The sequence below is a fragment of the Fusarium sambucinum genome, chromosome II (assembly GCF_050947815.1).
Source record: "Fusarium sambucinum isolate potato_lamoka chromosome II, whole genome shotgun sequence".
Lineage (NCBI taxonomy): Eukaryota > Fungi > Ascomycota > Sordariomycetes > Hypocreales > Nectriaceae > Fusarium > Fusarium sambucinum.
Genome location: NC_139293.1, coordinates 1,260,177 through 1,277,673, shown reverse-complemented (window position 1 = coordinate 1,277,673; position 17,497 = coordinate 1,260,177). Strand labels below are relative to the sequence as shown.

At 46.8% G+C, this 17,497-nt stretch overlaps 7 protein-coding genes across 7 annotated transcripts; 5 read left to right on the top strand and 2 right to left on the bottom strand.

Annotated features, from left to right (window-relative positions):
• Window positions 1-1,625: 1,625 nt before the first annotated feature.
• On the top strand, window positions 1,626-2,477 carry FSST1_007212 (ribosylnicotinamide kinase; the record flags this gene model as incomplete). The annotated part of the gene is made up of 3 exons (XM_083223972.1): window positions 1,626-1,765; window positions 1,817-1,922; window positions 1,971-2,477. 3 exons carry the CDS (start codon window positions 1,626-1,628, stop codon window positions 2,475-2,477), a joined length of 753 nt encoding a protein of 250 aa, XP_083083173.1.
• Window positions 2,478-2,608: 131 nt separating this feature from the next.
• Window positions 2,609-7,213, bottom strand: FSST1_007211 (uncharacterized protein; the record flags this gene model as incomplete). The annotated part of the gene is made up of 6 exons (XM_083223971.1): window positions 2,609-3,885; window positions 3,936-6,392; window positions 6,440-6,689; window positions 6,739-6,787; window positions 6,840-6,868; window positions 6,920-7,213. 6 exons carry the CDS (start codon window positions 7,211-7,213, stop codon window positions 2,609-2,611), a joined length of 4,356 nt encoding a protein of 1,451 aa, XP_083083172.1.
• A 1,008-nt stretch (window positions 7,214-8,221) lies between these two features.
• Window positions 8,222-9,240, top strand: FSST1_007210 (uncharacterized protein; the record flags this gene model as incomplete). Its single annotated transcript, XM_083223970.1, has 3 exons — window positions 8,222-8,375; window positions 8,423-8,750; window positions 8,799-9,240. The coding sequence occupies 3 exons, from the start codon at window positions 8,222-8,224 to the stop codon at window positions 9,238-9,240; spliced, it is 924 nt and encodes a 307-aa protein (XP_083083171.1).
• Window positions 9,241-9,349: 109 nt separating this feature from the next.
• On the bottom strand, window positions 9,350-10,435 carry FSST1_007209 (proteasome core particle subunit alpha 2; the record flags this gene model as incomplete). Its single annotated transcript, XM_083223969.1, has 5 exons — window positions 9,350-9,468; window positions 9,516-10,124; window positions 10,168-10,218; window positions 10,310-10,329; window positions 10,392-10,435. 5 exons carry the CDS (start codon window positions 10,433-10,435, stop codon window positions 9,350-9,352), a joined length of 843 nt encoding a protein of 280 aa, XP_083083170.1.
• A 542-nt stretch (window positions 10,436-10,977) lies between these two features.
• Window positions 10,978-11,964, top strand: FSST1_007208 (E3 ubiquitin-protein ligase MARCH; the record flags this gene model as incomplete). Its single annotated transcript, XM_083223968.1, has 1 exon — window positions 10,978-11,964. The coding sequence occupies one exon, from the start codon at window positions 10,978-10,980 to the stop codon at window positions 11,962-11,964; it is 987 nt and encodes a 328-aa protein (XP_083083169.1).
• A 1,011-nt stretch (window positions 11,965-12,975) lies between these two features.
• FSST1_007207 (galactosyl transferase GMA12/MNN10 family-domain-containing protein) lies at window positions 12,976-14,031 on the top strand (the record flags this gene model as incomplete). Its single annotated transcript, XM_083223967.1, has 3 exons — window positions 12,976-13,273; window positions 13,328-13,755; window positions 13,807-14,031. The coding sequence occupies 3 exons, from the start codon at window positions 12,976-12,978 to the stop codon at window positions 14,029-14,031; spliced, it is 951 nt and encodes a 316-aa protein (XP_083083168.1).
• A 1,238-nt stretch (window positions 14,032-15,269) lies between these two features.
• Window positions 15,270-17,144, top strand: FSST1_007206 (sphinganine-1-phosphate aldolase DPL1; the record flags this gene model as incomplete). The annotated part of the gene is made up of 3 exons (XM_083223966.1): window positions 15,270-15,388; window positions 15,491-16,096; window positions 16,151-17,144. The coding sequence occupies 3 exons, from the start codon at window positions 15,270-15,272 to the stop codon at window positions 17,142-17,144; spliced, it is 1,719 nt and encodes a 572-aa protein (XP_083083167.1).
• Between the last annotated feature and the right edge of the window lie 353 nt (window positions 17,145-17,497).

The following is a 17,497-nucleotide window of genomic DNA, read 5'->3' as shown; positions in this document are numbered from 1 at the left end:
TATAATTAGTATTATAGGCTTAGGCTATACTTATACCCTAGTTTAATAAGGAATTTAAGTAGCTTATCTTATCTCTATATAAGGAAAAAGGAGAGATAATTATCTAGAAATCCCTCTTTCTCTTTAAGCTAAATAATATTATCTATTAATACTTATAAGTAGCCGCTTAAGTCTAGTCTATTATAATTAATAGGTAAAGGCTTTTAATATATCTAATAACCTTATTAAAGACTTTTAAAAGAAATATCCTAAGTAATTTAAAGAATTAGCTATTTAATAAAGTAGCTATAAGAAGGCAGTAAAGAAATAAGATATAAGGATATAAAATAGATATAAAATAGATATATAATAGATATTTATATATAAATTAAAATAAAACTATATTTAGGCTATTAAGGTTAATAGAAGCCTCTTTTTAAGGCTAGTATTTAATATATAAAAGTATTAAGAGACTAATTTAAATATTAAATCTAGAGTTTATTTAAATTCCTTTTACTAAGTTAATAAATCTATACCTTAGAGGTATAAATATTAATAAGGCTTTAATATATATATTATATACTATATATAGTAAATTTCCTTTAAAAGGGTAAAATTTACTATTAAGCTAAAATATAAAATTTAATAAAAAAAATACTTATAAAAAGAAAAAAGTAATATTAAATAAAAGATTTAAGCTATATAATTTTAAATAAATTAATATTAGACTATTTAAGGCTATTATAAATATATAAATATAATAAAAGAAAAGGAATTTTTATTTTATAAAATATATTAATTTTAAAAGTAAAAAATAAAGCTAAAGCTATAATATAAAGATATTATTAATATATTAATATATAACCTTTTTAACCTTTATTTTTCCTATATAACTTATTTATATAATTAATTAAATTAGTATATAGAAAATTAAAAGATTAGAAATATAATTAATAAAGCCTTATAGGAGGGGTTAGCCTATTATAAATTGACTTTTAAGACAGTAAGCCCTATCGTCTTCCATAATAGCGGCTGACGCTACTATCAAGCCCTCCCCTGTATACTGCATGGGGATTCATGAGAAGTAGACGGAAGCTCTGCCGAAGCTAGGTTACCCTGTAGCCTTCTTCAGGCTGTCACTCAGCTCTGATAAGCCTGGCAAAAGACATGGCATGTTATATGAAGAGACGCTGCAGAAAACGGAGAAGGAAAAGAGTGTCGTATCATATATAGCCGACTACACAACGTGTCCATATTCTCTGTGTGGTGACTGACATTGACCTTATCTGACTAAATATGCTTAGTTGTTGGCTCAACATTCAGGTCCTTACTGATTGTTGGCTCATTGATCCAGTCCAATGCAACTACGGACAAATACAGCTGATGAACAGGTTGCTGGCGTCATTTCCACATAATGATGTACACTAAGAACCGCAGTTTGTAAGAGTTCAGTCGTAAACAAAGTCTAGCAAGGACATCAAACCCATGACTGAGAACCAAGAGCTTACCCTTCAGCCCACTTTTCTAGTAGTCCTATAGTAACATAAAGTTTGTCCAACCAACCACATCTGAACCACATCAAAAGCAACTCTTAAACAAAACTCACATCTTATTACGCAATACTCATTTCTGAATAACTTGGCATTATGAGCGTAAATAAAGCTCTCATAGTGGGCATCTCAGGATGTTCCTCAAGCGGGAAAACCACTCTTGCGAGACTACTGCGGGACATTTTCCCCCACACATTTATCCTCCATGAAGATGACTTTTATAGACCTGAGAATGAGTATGCTACCCTGCAAACTATAGATGTGAATCTTGGCTAATAGCAGTTCAGGTTACCTACAAAGAATGGCCTTTTAGACTGGGATTGTGCAGAGTCTCTCGATATCCCTGCCATGGCTGAATCCCTCGCTTATATCCGTCAACACGCTGCCTTTCCTGTAAGTCTCACGTCGTAACGCTTAGCCTCACTGACTTACACTCAATAGCCTAGTCTTGATTCCAAAGAGGATAAGAACTCTGTGGGAGAGTGTCCTGTCCCAGATGCCACAATTGAAGCCCAGCGCGCCAAAGTAGACGCTGCTCTAGGACCAGACCACCCGCTCCGCAATAATCTTCGTCTGTGTCTCCTGGACGGCTTCCTTCTTTACTCACCCTCCATGGCCGCTGTGAAGCCTAATCTGGATATCAAACTCTTTTTAAGAACGACATACGCGAAAGCCAAAGCGAGACGAGAGGCTAGAGATGGATACGTCACTCTTGAAGGCTTTTGGGCGGATCCTCCGGGTTACGTTGATAAGATCGTTTGGCCCAATTATGTAGAGGAACATGCTTGGATGTTTGACGGTGGTGATGTAGAGGGGGAGTTCAAGAAGGATGTTTTGGAAAAGGAAGGGATCAAGGTGCAGAGTGATGGAGGTGCTGATGGAGATATTGAAAAGATATTTGAGTGGACAGTGAACACTATCTTGGAAGAACTTGGAAAGCAAGTTTAGATAGAACAAAAGAACATTAAGATACCAAATTCAATTCTATATAGCTCGGTGATGTTACAACAATGTCCTGTTTCTATAGGCCATCTACGGCCCTCCCTGCCTCGTGTCTACCAGCCCAACAAATCATCTAACTAAGAAAGGTCCATTGCAACAAGAAACCGCTCCACTTCATCCTGCGCCGCTTGTTCTGCCTGTATCTGCTCCGCTTTCAAAAGTTTTACGGCCTCTTCGGCAGCCTTGGCCGTGGCCTCAATCTTATTGAGTGCCCCTGACACAACTCCCACAACACGATCTCCAACCTTGACTGTGCAGAGGTACTCCTTGATAGGCCCGTCAACCAGAGTACAGTCATAGAATATTTTCTCGTTGACCGATAATTTGGTGAGCTCTTCTTTGGGGTGTTGTACGTGGATATTCTCATTAAGAATCCGGTCGAGGTAGGGCAAGATACCGAATTTGTGAAGGAAGGCCGCGCATGTTTCCATGTTTCCTGAATCAACCCAAATGGCACCCAGAACAGCTTCTATAAGATCGGAGTAGAATTTCTTGGGATGGAGACGTGCGAGAAGTGTCCAGGGATAATGCGTACCATTCATTCTAACCTCATTGATTTCATCTTGAAGACTCTCAAATCTTGCTTGGGTCTCTTTCATAATTCTACCCATCTCTTGAGAGCTGTGGCGCATGAATTTCCAAATGGGAAGAGAGACTTCTGTGGACACTGGTTCGCCGTCCTCGAATTCAATATCGGGTCGGAGCAATACATATTGCATGTTTGTGAAAGCGAGGAACTCAGCATTAGCCATGGCGGTCTTGATCATGTGTAGGCGTCCATTGGGTATTGGTGGGTCGAACTGGTACATCCGGGTTACGACGATATAGTCAAGAACCGCATCTCCAAGAAACTCGAGTTGTTCATAAGATCGCTGTTGCGTATCAGCCGCATAAGATCCGTGGGTCATTGCCTCGATGAGTAGAGACTTCTTCTCAAATGTGTACCCAATTAGCTCTTCCAAAGGCTCCATCGTAGGGGGTAATTGTATGTCGCTAGGTGCTGCTCGGAATAGTATGTCCCTGGCGATTCCGTCATTATACCAGTTGCACTTGGAGCCTAAGAAGACTTTGATGCACTCCAGAGCTTTGTTCATACCTCCATCCTGGTAAGAGGCTCCAACAAGTGCTTCGACCACATCAGCAAGAACCTTTGGGCCAATATACCTTGATGCGCCCTCGACTGGCTTCACATCTAGAAAGTTGTCCTGATACAGCGGTCGCCATTTGAGACCAGTGTACGGGTTAATTATGATAAATTTCGATAGACCTGTCTCGAGGCACATACGAGTCAATCGGTTATTAGAGACTAGCTGATCTTTGAAATGGTTAAGGAGGCCTTCCGGCCAAAAGGGGTCTGTAACACTGATCAGTATAGGCAACGGTGGAAGGATTTGAGAGACCTACGTTCAGAGTATGCCTGAGTAACCGTGCAAAACTTCAAAACTGAATCACCCAAGAACTCAAGACGTTCATATTCAACAGGCTCCCCAGCGCTGCGTGAGCTGATGGCTTCGATCACCAACTGCAAATCTGTTATACCCACTGGCGCCAATATTGTCGAGGACAGTTCCGATGCGATGAGCTGAACCTCCAATTCATGAATGATGCAAGGAATAAGCATGCCGCACTTAGCGGCACGGCGAGGAAGCTCATCAACGGTTGCTTGGGAAATGGGGATAACCCAGCGGTACGGTTTGGTAGTTTCGCTCCGAGTCTGGCCGCGAAAAGAATCATGCAATAGGTCCGATCTGCGCGTCCATTGCTCCACAACGAGATATTGTTCTTCTGGTGCATCTTCATATTCTGAAAATGGATGCTTGACTTGCTCTTTGAGCGGTTTTGAAGGGATCGTTCGGACGTAGTGGTAGGGGGTCTTTCTAGCGTCCCGAACTAGAACTCTCTTTTCCAATACAGCATCAATGCTTTCGTTGAAGGGTATGGATCCAATTCGATCCCGAGAAAGGTCCCTATTTTCATAGATGAATTTGATCACATGGTCCCTGTCTTCCACGTTCCAGCGGTGGCCAAAATGCATCGCCAATAGGATAGATGTATGATCTGGCAAGTCCAAGCATTCTTCATGAGATATTCTCTTGATTGAGGTGCATTTGACATGCCACGTAAGTCCTTCTTGGGGATAGACGGTGATGTCGCGAGGTTGAGGGAGCCCCGCAGGCAGGGCAATATCGAAACGAAGAGGAGTAACGTACTCGTGGTCGAAGAACTCGTAAGAATAGAGCCATTTATCATTGGCTGTCTGCCACTTTTGCGCAACGTCTCGCCATGGGTTGAATAGAAGTTCGGGTCGAGTGAGTTGCACCTCTTCTTCTGCTCCTTTCGAGTCCACGTTAAGGGGAAGGAGGTGATCACTAATCAGACCTTCGTGGTACAGCCCGACTAATGCAACGAAAGCTGCCTCTTTCTGTGCATTCTTTTCAGATCTCCATCCACCTCTGCCCTGGGTCTTGCGGAGGTGTCGAGGCAGAGCAGCTGGAAGAGTAACCGTGGCGCTAAAACTCGGAGGTGCTGTTCCCTGTTCTGTCTTTTGGTAAACGTACACAGGTCTTTGATCCACATAGTCCCGTTGGAACACCTTGCTGCAGAAATGTTCGAGGTGTTGGCGAGCGTTTCCGAGATCCAGTCTAGCTCCTGTGTTTGGAACAACCAAGGACATCGAGCTCGTCGCTTCAGTGCGAGCCTCTATCTCTAGTCTGTCCAACTCTTCTCTTTCCTGCTCATACTGACTCTTCATCTCAGCCTCTAGAGAATCCCATTCCCGAACGTTCGATGTAGATTTCGTAAGTACAATCATCTTTGACTTCTTTTTGCGAGCCCGTCCGCGGCGTTGGATGTGAGATTTGAGGGTGGTTGTCTCGTCGAAACAGACGACGAGGTTGCAAGCCGCAACGTCGATGCCCTCTTCAAGGACACTCGTCGAAACCAGAAGATTGACGACGCCTGATTTGAAGTCGCGCAATGTCTCGGTACTTGAAACAGGTGGATATTCATAGATGTTCTGCTTACGAACCTTGGTAGATGAAAATCCCACTACTGAGCTGGCACGATACCGCTTTCGAATCTCAGGGTGCTCTTTTAACAGAGAGCCAAGGACGTTGGCGGCAACCCTCGATTTGACGAATATGATACCGACCGTGTCCTCATCAGCTGTAAGGAGTTCCTGAATTAGTTTGTTCGTCTTGTCAGACAAGTTGTGTGTGGCCGGTAGTTTGGGTTGATGGGGACTGGCAGCGACCTGTCTCATATGCCCTGCAAGATAGGTTCTGTCCTCGTTGTGCCAAGCATCGTTGAGTTTTGATGGCGAGTCGACCCTCTGTAAGAATATATTGACCAAGTCAGAGATGTACTTGTCGGCGGCCCAAGGTCCAAGTTCATCAAGGATGTCCTTGCTTTTGTTCCAAAACGCCTTCAGCTGCTTCTGAGAGAAGGTCCCGTATTTCATAAACAAAGACAGTGCTTCAGGTCCGGTGCTCGCGTTCTTAGCGATGAGTTCTCGGATCTTTGTGATACTTGGATCTTTTGTGATATCCATCGCCAAGTATTCAGACTGTAGAGTCTGCATTAAGGGGGTTCGAGCCGGATGTTCTTCTACATCGTACAGTACCCGGGAAAGATCGGGCTTATTGACGTGACGGAGTAACTCTTCCCGATTAACCGTTGGAGTGATGCATATCGCATCCATGGTGATTTCGAGCTCACGGATCTCATCGTGCCTCGATCTCGACTGCACCGGGCTAGCTGTTAAACCCAGAATAGCAGGCACGGGCATGCCAGCACTCTTGTGTCTGTGATAGTGATTCACCATGATCTTTCGGCCACCGCTATTCTTCACGCAATTGTGAACTGCAAGCAAGTCAGTAATAGTATTACCAGTGTCGGCGTTATCGCACCTTCATCGAACACGATAAGAGACAGCATGCCTATCCTGACAAATGCATGGTCCAGCGCATCTCGTAGGACGTCAAAGGTTGAGACAACAATGCGAGTCCCGTGGAGGATACGGGGCCAGACATCCTCAGACCATGTGTCAATGTTTAACTGCCCAGTCAGCAGTCTCATTGACACCGACGGCATTTGTATTTGAAGAACGCCGTACTGCTGTTCGCATAGCGATACTGTCTTGCCTAAGAACCAGACGATCTCCCTTTGTTAGTTCTGTCTGTAAAGGGATGTTTCTTTGTTCACCAACCTTGTCTGGTGCACATGTGTCGAGTTCGTGTTGGATGCGCATCACGGCCCTGCGAGTCACAATCAGTCTCCCTCTTTTTTTGATGACATGTAACGACATACACTTGAGTCTTGCCGCTTCCTGTATCCATCTAATCAAGTCAGCGAATGGTTTTGAATGGATGATACTCGGAATAACTTACTGCAACGATGACATTCCTTTCGAGGCTCCGTTCTAACATCTCTCGCTGGTAACCGCGGGGATTTACCACATCTGAGCTGGGTGTCGCTTGCTGATCCTCGACCTCATCGTCTTGCTCTTCCCCAATGATCTTATCATCAGAGTCAATAGACATGAGTGCTTCCGCGTCAGGAACGTTGGTTATTGTCTCCCTCCCGTCGGCAACAGATATCTCGACAACCGAGGACCCTAGTGTTTTGATTTCGGAGTCTGGGATAGAATATGTATCCACCATGACCTTATCTGTGGAAGACATTCTGATCTGTTGAAGACCCCTGTGGGTTAATCTCAGTTTGCGAAAGGCAGGCCCCCAAGATGAGGTTATTCTGATAAAAAGTAGATGATCAAAACTGTGGGAAGCAAGATGCCTTAGGTGATGATGGGTTCTCAAAAGCATACAAAAAGATGCCAAAATATGATGGTTTGGAAATAACAAAAAGAGAATGTGTAGGAGTGGTGTTGCGAGAGTCAGGTCCCGGGCGAGTGGTATAAAGAGGGAAGGCGTAGTAGTGCCTGCAGCTGATACTCAGTTGTGAGTGCAGGAGGCCGACCAGGACTTGATACCGTTACAGAGGGCACTCTGCAATAAAGATGGAAATGGGAGGGAGGCCTATAATTTGTGTAGGAGGCGCAGGAAGAGGTCTATTATAGGAGGCCAGCCAACAGGTCCGAGGTGGCAGTGATTCACGACCAACGATGCGTGGATTGCTGTGTAGGGCAGAATTGCCCAATATTTGAGTTGGAGTTTAAAGGCAAAGAGGTTGAAAAGGAACATACAATAGGTCAACTCTAATTTGGGTATAATTTAATCCGATTGATGTTATTTAATACTGAAATCGTCTTGACCTTGTGCTGTTGTTTTTCCAAGTTGGGTATTGTATTGTTCTGGTTGAGATTTCTCTTGATTGGATGCCCTGAATGTGGCTCTCTTTGTTTGCTAGCGATGTCTCATACTCGACGTAGGACTAGATCAACGAGTCTAATGAATAGCACAAACAAAGAAAAATGAACGAATAATATGTATTATTTCATCCGACCTCAGCTATGAGTTTCATATTCGATCAGCTAAAATAATATACGCTACAAAGCTATTTGATGTGCTTAGATTAGTGTAGCGTATGTATACACCAGTCAATATTTTGAAGCTCAGCACTTTTCACTTTCCATCTGCTTACCACACTCTGAAACTCTACAACTGTCAGGACACAACTATTACTCTTTAATCATGCAACTGCCAATAATTTCGTCCTCCTCGGATAAAGCCATGAATTTATACGCAACGGGCTTCAACGCATGGAACCAGCTTAATTTTGAATCCTCGCCAAACGACCAAGAGCCTGACGATTTGTTCACTTTTACAAAAGTCCTCACAGACAAGACTATTGAACATATTGTCCCAAAGATAAATTATACCGCAGGTAAATACTATATCTACGGTATTGATCACCACTCTAACATTTGATAGTGCAACGAAATAAGACATGGGCGTTTGCCGGGTCGTACACCAACGAGCTTCTCTATCGTGAAGCCAACATTTGCCTGTTCGACACACCAAATGCCGAATCAGGAGATGGAAAAATCTTGTCTGTTCATGGCTCAGCCATCGTTCAGTATGCGTCTCTATCTGCATGGAAGGCCGACAAGTGCACTGAAACCTGGCCTTGTGAATCTCTGGTCCGCCAAATAGAAGCTTATGATACCGGTTTCGTGATTCTTCTTGAGGATGGGATTGTTCTAAGCTGTGGTGATCCTCGATTTCGAGACTGCCTTGGCCGCGAGGTTGACGAGTCACAGTACGTGTTTTAAGATCATATACCAGTGCAATACTAACAGATCTTTAGCCCTGCCAACGTACCCAGTGCCGTAGAGGATCTCAATGATCTTGGCGAATCTATCAAGAAGATATCTGCAGGAGGATACACCATCGGAGCACTAACAGAAAGCGGCGGAATGTACCTCTGGGGCATGAAACCACCCGGTTCACAAAGTCGACACGCCGCATTCACTGATCTTGGTCCTATACCAAGCTACGTGGAAGTCAATGGAGACAAAGACGTGCAAGACTTTGCAATTGGGGAATCACATGCGATCGCTCTCACCACTGATGGTTGCATCTACGTCACAGGAGACAACACTGATGGCCAGATTGGTCTTGGCAAATCCGTAACAAGTATTGCATTGTGGTCAAAAATAGATTTTATACTTCCTCCAGAAGAGGAGGTGGTGGCTGTTGAGGCTGGTCCAAGGGCATCCTTTATAGTTACAGCAAAGATGCAATCATAATAATGCCGAAGCTCAGAATGAGCTGCCCTTCTATCAGAACCAGCTCTATTGAGCCCAGTGACCCTCTATTGTACAAGGCTTCTCGTTGTGTTCATCTGCATAAGGGTAATCATAGACTCGTCAGGTAATCCTCAATCTCTTGAGGGGTCAGCTTTCTGAAACGGGGTCCGGTAGCCCCCTCGACGCCCTCGAGACCCAGAAGGTGATCTGCGGGGGCACCAACAATACCTGCAACATGTTAGTATAATCCCGCCTATTAGAGTGTTGAAACTTACCGATCTCGATGCTGTCACCGTTCATCTCACCCTCAATGTTGTCCTTCAAGGTCAACAGGGCAATGTGGATGGCATCCTCAAGCTCGAGCTCTTCCGAGTATCGCTTCTCCAAGAAAGTCTTGGCCTTGGTTGCACTCTTGCCAATGGCTGTGGCCTTCCATGGGTAGTAACTACCCGAGGGGTCGACCTGGTACAGCATAGGGCCTCCCTTGTGAATGCCTCCGGTCTTTCTGTTGACCTTCTTCTCCTCGCTATCCTCCAGGGAGGTCTTCTCCTCATCCTCAGGCTCAATGCCCTCGTCCCAACCAGCAATCAAGAGACTGACCCCGTAAGGTCGTACACCGGCTGACTGGGTGGCCTCCTGCATAACTCGGGCGACGTCCTGCACCAATATTCTGGTAGGGGGGTACTCGTTGTAGATGCGCTTGTACTCGGTATGCGAAACTTTGCGTGCTCGGTCCACCAATACTCGGTAGTCGGGGCCCATGCCGGAGTATACCATGCCGATGTTGGGGGTGATGTCGCTGATCTTTGAGAGGGAGCCCTGGTCGGCGAGAGGAGAGGATGACTTCTTTTCGGTGGCAATGACGATACCGTTGGTAGCTTTTTCTGGTCAGTAGGAGCTCGTCAGGACCTTGGAGGCGGCGCGAACCTTTGATGCCAAGGGCAGTGATACCCTGGTTTACTGCGTTGAGTGCATACTCTATTTCGTCATGTTAGTTTTCTGGGTCGAGTTGATTGTAAGAAGCTTCGATTGCAAAAGCTCCCAAGCTATGCACAAAGCAATTACGTACCAATCTGCACCAGCTTTCCGCTATAACATTGTCAGCCATGATGTTCCCATAGCAAGATAGCAGTGTCGTCACCGAAACATACCTGGGGGAGAAGGTTGTGAGAGAGAAAGAGTAACGATCCGCCATAGTTCAATATTGTGTGTTGATAAACTCGGTCTGAATGTGGTGATGGTTGAACTATGGTCGTTTATCAATTCGTGGGGTTGACAAGGAGATATCGAGCAAGGCTACAACTGGAGCTTTGGTGTTTGGCCAAAGCAGCTGTACCCTCTAGGCAGGCCCAGCTGCGCGTCTAGCTCAACCGCCCAGAGCTGCTGTATGCGGGGCAACAGATTATCCGAAGTCCGAACGGCGGCTCCACACGAGAGCAGAGCTCTTCTAGCAGTTTGGTGAACGGCTGGTTCGGCTTTCTTCTTCAATCTTCTCCTACAAAAAAGAGGCTGAGCTGGCCTCTTGCATGTTACATGTCCTTGTCATGATCTTGGCGAGCGTTTGCTTCCCCGCTCTCCTGTCAGTCTCATTTAACTTTCAGCTTTGCAAAAACATGTAGGTTGCGCCTGGCACGCCTCGAACGGCCGACTACGTATTCGCACATTCCGCATACTTTTGTTTTGTTCTGCTGTCACTACCTCTATTTCTTTCACATCCACAGGTCTACGTAAGCCATCATGGATGCGCGCCCTACTTGGGATTGGTCCTCGGTAGGAGACAGCTCTGCTCCTCATGAACCCGAACCAGAGCCTCGTCGATCATCGCAATATGCTTGGACTCCTCAAGCAGATACCGCATCGCGAGAGGAGACGTCAACGTCATCTCAACAGGCACCTCGCCCTGCGCCTGGGAACAAGCGCTATGGCACGCGCACTTGCCGCATCTGCTTCGATGCTGAAGAGCCCAAGTTTCCTGATCAGTCGACCACTTTTGGCATTCAGACAGGATCATCTCGGCCTACATACGTCTCTGACGACCCGGAATTGGGAAGGTTGTTATCACCATGCAAGTGTAAGGGATCACAGAAATATGTCCACGAAGGGTGCCTCAATGCATGGAGACTTGCAAACCCTATGGAAGCTCGGAACTACTGGCAGTGTCCAACCTGCAAGTTCACTTATCGCATTTCCCGATTACACTGGGGCTCTGTTTTGAGCAGCAAGTGGGCACAGGTCGGCTTGACCCTGTGCTGTTGTATACTGAGCATCTTCTTGCTTGGCTTCATTGCGGATCCTCTCTTCGATCTATGGTCCGACCCAATTGGAACCCTCGGTGAGACTGTCACAAACGTGGTAACAGATATCGAAGCTCTCAGGCGACCTCCACCACCAGAGCCCACCTCGTGGATCGAGCATTTCACCAAGGGATTCTTCTCTCTGGGAATTGTCGGGCTATTCAAGACAATGTTTACCGTGAACCCGTTTCATTGGTGGCAGCTGCGAAACAGCGGGGTGGCAGGTGGTGGTAGGAGAGGAGGCACTGGTCGAAACCGTGTCGAGAACATCAGCCTGATCTTTGTTCTCATCGGCGCATTCACATTTCTCATGGGCATTTGGAAATTTGTTCAGAAGCTGAGCGCTCGTATACTCAAGAATGTGAGCGACAGGGTTGTCGATATCGGAGAAGACGATGATGAAGAAGACGAGAGTAAGAAAGACCAATGAAGCTCTCCGGGTTATCATCCTGGAAAGGGCCCTTTGTTTTGTTCATGTTCCAAATGCTTTGCATCGTGTATGTATTTGCACACTCTTAAGTTGCCTAGACCTTGCTCTTCCGTGTCAAGTCGACTAGTCTGTGTGCAAAGATTTACGCTCGGCTGTGCCTTGAGAGAGGGATCGTTTTGGTTCTTCTCTCGCTGGCCAGCATGAGATTGTCAGCCATCATTCACGCACCGTGATGCCCTTGGGCGTTCATAACGGTGTGAGGCATCTGCTTGGTACACTACCCTCGTACATTAGCAGTGAGCAGATTGTCGAATGTTGCTTGATACATACCTAGGTACCTATCCTTTAAATATTAATTGACGGTCGAATGATGACCCTATCTCCATTCCAATATGCAGTTCCTAAATAATCATTCGCCTGAATAATGAGAACGACGTGCAATCCACATTCTTATCGTCGTGTAATATGTACGCTTTCTCTCGTGTTAAATCGCAGGCGTAGTGAGAAACCAGCCTATTATTCCCAACAGTCAATACGAGCTGATATCGTATTCTCTCTATCTCTTGCCATGGCATTTTAGTCGGATATTTATCCCCCCGACACCGAGATGACGTTGGAATTTGGGGTTCTAATCCCTGCATCTGAAAACGGGTAGCAGACAATTGATGTGGGCCATCACTCATGAAGGTCGGGGCTGGACAAAAAGCCAATCTATCATCAATTGACTGCGCCAACCATGGCTCCTTAACACCCATTGCGGACGGACCTGATTGCTCACCTTCGCTCGTTTCGTTACCTCTACAACAGTCAAAGATCCCTCTTTTGAACCCAGCATATACAGTGGGTGGTCATCGAGCTTATACGAGACCCTGATTCTCTTCCCAAGTGTCCACGATTAAGAAACACATCGACTGTCGCATTGACTGTTCTCGGCCGTTCGGGGCATCATAGCATTTCTCGCGACTCGCAAATATCTCGAATCGATCGAAATTAATTTACAACTCGCCCATCATGCAGTTCGCATACCCTCCTCGAAAGAACTCCAACCCACCCCCCTTCGGGCGACGCTCAGGGAATATACCACCGATTCTCCGACGACTTCGCAAAAGAACCGTTCTTTTCTGTTTTCTAGGTGTTGTTGGGCTGCTTTATCTTCTCCTCGGGTCGAAGGCAGGCACACCTTACCGCGAGCACGCACCATCAGGAAATCCTCCAGTGGTTGTGGTTACAGTCTCCGATCATTCAGAGTACAGTACCTCTTATCTGGAATCGATTCGAAACAACCGCGAGCAGTATGCCAAAAGACATGGTAAGAAAATCACGGACGTTGGGCTTGCAGATGGGGACTAATATTTGGCTATAGGATATGAAGCCATGGTTGTGAAAGTTAGCGACTACAACACGGGCGAATCTCCCAAGTCTTGGGCCAAGGTCATGGCAATGCGCCATGCGCTCTCGAAATACCCCGACGCCACATATGTGTGGTTCCTCGACCAAAACGCCTACATCATGGAGCTGGACAAGACACTGGAGGAGCAAGTGATGGAGCCAACGACGCTGGAGGGCCTTATGATCAGGGATTGGTCTGTCGTGCCTCCAGACAGCATCATCAAAACGTTTTCCCACCTCAAGGGCCAAGACGTGAACCTCGTCCTCAGCCAGGATGAAGTTGGACTAGTCACTAATAGTTATGTCCTTAAGAATGGCGATTGGGCAAAGTTCTTTATCGAAACATGGATGGACCCTCTCTACCGAAGCTACAACTTTGAAAAGGCTGAGCGTCACGCTCTTGTAAGTTCAACCGAGTACACTGACAGCGAGTCTGAACTAACATCCCCGCAGGAACACATCGTTCAGTGGCACCCAACCATCCTCTCCAAACTCGTCCTCGTCCCTCAACGTACAATTGCCTCGTACGGCCGTAACAAGGAGGGCAATGCCTACAGGGACGGAGACTTTGTGACGCTCATGGTTGACTGTACCGTCACAGGTCAGGCATCGTGCGATAAGATGTCGCATGTTTACCAGCAGTCACTGAGAAAAAAGTTTGGTAATGAGGTTGCGTAGAAGAGGAAATGAGGATCATGACATGACATAGGCATTCGAGCAAAGATCATTGGGCGTTTTGTGATATACTCGGAGGGGGGCTTGCTTATTGGAGAAGGGAAAAGGCCAATGGGTTATTTTCTTGGCGTTTGTTGGTCATTTATCGGTTGCATTTAACTATATGTTGAAACTGGGCTTCTATACTATGTATTGTCGACTCGGTTGTATGAGGATATGTTCAGAGAATCACCAGCGTACATTTGTGATCCAAGCAGTGGGATTTTGTTCGGCGAGCTTAGCCGGCGACTCTTATTAGCGCTTCGTATTCTAATTCTAGAAGTTGCCGCCGCAGTTGATCACCGGAAAGGAGCTGGGACCTCTTGTAGGATGAACAAGGATAATACAGCCGCAAAGCTTGCCTCTCTTCGGCAAATATGTTTGATGAAGTTGAATAGTTCCAGCAAGCAGGTTGTTAGTTCAGATTCTGTATATCTTGTTGACCAATCGTTCGTAACTATGGATGCGAGTGCGAATTTGTCTTGAAGATCTCCTAGATCTCTTACACCAGAACCCGAGAGATATTCGGATCCTTGTATGGTCATTCTGATCGATTATACTTTGTGACCCGGCACTTATTGATGAAACCCCCTTCCGCGCCCGTCCGATCTTCCGACTAAAGTCTAGCTAACCCGGCTCAGTTTACTCTGTACCTAGACTTGCTACGAAGATATCCTGAACATGGGGTTGTACAGACGAAAGGACTCTTATCACAGCATAGAGCTGCATTGCAGCGGGTCTTTTGGCCCGAACAGGGTAGTTTATCACATATGATGATACACAAATTATATTCCGAACGAGACAACACACATCACCAGATACAAAAAAGCTTCAAAGCAGGCATATCGTCATGTACAATTACGGCGTCGAGACAGGGATATCCCCAATGGAGGGTCGCTCGCCTCGGCTCACGAACCGTTTACAGTGGAGAGAAGGGGGACGCGTTGGAGGGTTCGAGCGCTATAACTTTAGGGGTTACAAGGTCCCCGCGGAGGCCGGTATCCCCCGCCTAGGCATGTGATGGAGACGGAATGCGCTAAGAAATAATCAAGTAGTCGCTATGCCCCGCGATATTAACGACGTCAAGCTTCCTTCTGCTCGGGTTTTATTTAAATCTGGAGCCTCCTCCCTTTTTCAAAAAGTTGTTCAATTAGTCCTTTGTTATTGTTTGTGTCTCTTGTTTCAATTACTAAAACAGAATAATGGCTTCTCCTCCTCATGTTGGGAGTCTCTCCCGTCTTCCTGCCAACTTGCGCGGTGGTATTGAGTCTGTCAAGCGCGGTAGACATAATGTGTCTTGGCCTTTACTAAACCTCGATCTGTAAGTCATGATGCCACTTGCGATGCATCGTCATGATGCGCCTCCAGATCCCGACTGAACAATTGGCGTCGCAAATGCTAACCACACCCATCTTTATTATAGATTGCGCAACATTCTCCTCTTTCTCTTCTTTTGGCGATGGACCCGTCGCGCATTCTGGCAGCTTAGAGGTCGTGGTATCATCGGCTCCGTCGTCGAGCTATACACCAACATTCGTCGCATCCTCTACGGTTACTTCCTTCGAGCCCCCGGTGTGCGAGGCAAGGTCCAGCAGCAGGTCAGCGAATCCTTGGTTAAGCTATCCGATAAGCTAGTTCCCAAAGACCAGATTCGCTACCTCACGCTACCAAAGGAGGGATTCTCCCATGATGTCGTGCGCTCCGAGCTCGAGAACCTCGCCAACATGGACCACACACGCTGGGAGGATGGTTATGTCTCTGGTGCTGTGTACCACGGAGAGGATGAGCTGTTGGCTCTGCAGACTGAGGCGTATGGAAAGTTCACCGTTGCCAATCCCATTCATCCCGATGTCTTCCCTGGTGTGCGCAAGATGGAGGCTGAAGTTGTGGCCATGGTTCTGAGCATGTTCCACGCCCCTCCTGGAGCCGCTGGTACATCTACTAGCGGAGGAACTGACAGTATCCTGATGGCTTGTCTGGCTGCTCGCCAAAAGGCTTATGCTGAACGTGGAGTGACAGAGCCCGAGATGTAAGTCAATCTCAAGTATCGTCGCTAAGCACCAATACTGACCATACATAACAGGATTCTCCCCGAGACTGGTCACACTGCTTTCCGCAAGGCTGCTGAGTACTTCAAGATCAAGGTCCACCTCGTCGCATGCCCAGCTCCGGAGTACCAGGTTGACGTCAACGCTGTTCGCCGTCTAATCAACCCCAACACGATTATGCTAGTCGGCTCTGCTCCCAACTTCCCTCACGGTATCATCGACGACATCCCTGCTCTGTCCAAGCTTGCCCTCCGCAAGAACCTCTGGCTCCACGTCGACTGCTGTCTGGGATCCTTCCTGGTCCCCTTCCTCGAGCGTGCTGGTTTTGAAACTCTGCTCTTTGACTTCCGACTGAAGGGTGTTACTAGTATCAGCTGTGATACTCACAAGTACGGTTTTGCGCCCAAGGGTAACTCGACTGTCCTCTACCGAACGGCCGAGCATCGAAAGTTCCAGTACTTTGTTTCCCCTGATTGGTCCGGTGGTGTCTACGCTTCTCCCGGTATGGCTGGTTCTCGACCTGGTGCCCTCATCGCTGGTTGCTGGGCTAGTTTGATGACCATGGGTGAGTCCGGTTACATCGATGCATGCACCAAGATCGTGGGAACCGCCAAGAAGATCGCCGAGGCTATCCAGACTACCCCAGCATTGGGTGGCGAGCTTGAGATCATGGGAAAGCCGCTTGTCTCGGTTGTTGCATTCACAGCTCGCAATCTCAACGTCTACGATATTGCCGACGGTATGGGTGCCAAGGGATGGCATCTCAACGCTCTTCAGAGCCCTCCTGCTATCCACGTCGCCGTCACTCTGCCCATCACCAAGGTCTGGGAGAAACTCATCGCCGACCTCGAGGCTGTCGTTGAGGAGGAGCGTGAGAAGGAGCGTGTTCGTCTAGTTGAGGGCAAGGGTACCCATGGTAAGGCCATGGGTGACGCCTCAGCATTGTACGGTGTTGCTGGCTCTTTGCCCAACAAGAGCGTTGTTGTCGATCTGGCGAGTGGGTTCTTAGATCTGTTGTACAAGGCGTAAATGTTTTTGGGAAACTAAATGGGAATGGAGGCGTAAATCAGTGGCTGTCAGGAACTGCACTTTTGTTTTACGGGAGCAGGCGTTGGCGTTCTAACTACCATAGGACGCTTATCATGTATTGACATCTGCAGTACAAGCCATATCGGCGCTGTGAAGGGATTATCGTTGCTATAGTTGCTTGATGTTCAGAATCAAATCGAACGATAAACATGCCCAGGTGCCAATCATGTTGCGAGGCAAATGGCGAATTCTAGATCGTGATCTGGTACAGTAGACTTCTCCAGGTTATGACGAATAGGACAATGTGTTCCTGACTAGTTTATACCTGTTCCTATGCTGCGTAACGCGGTTAA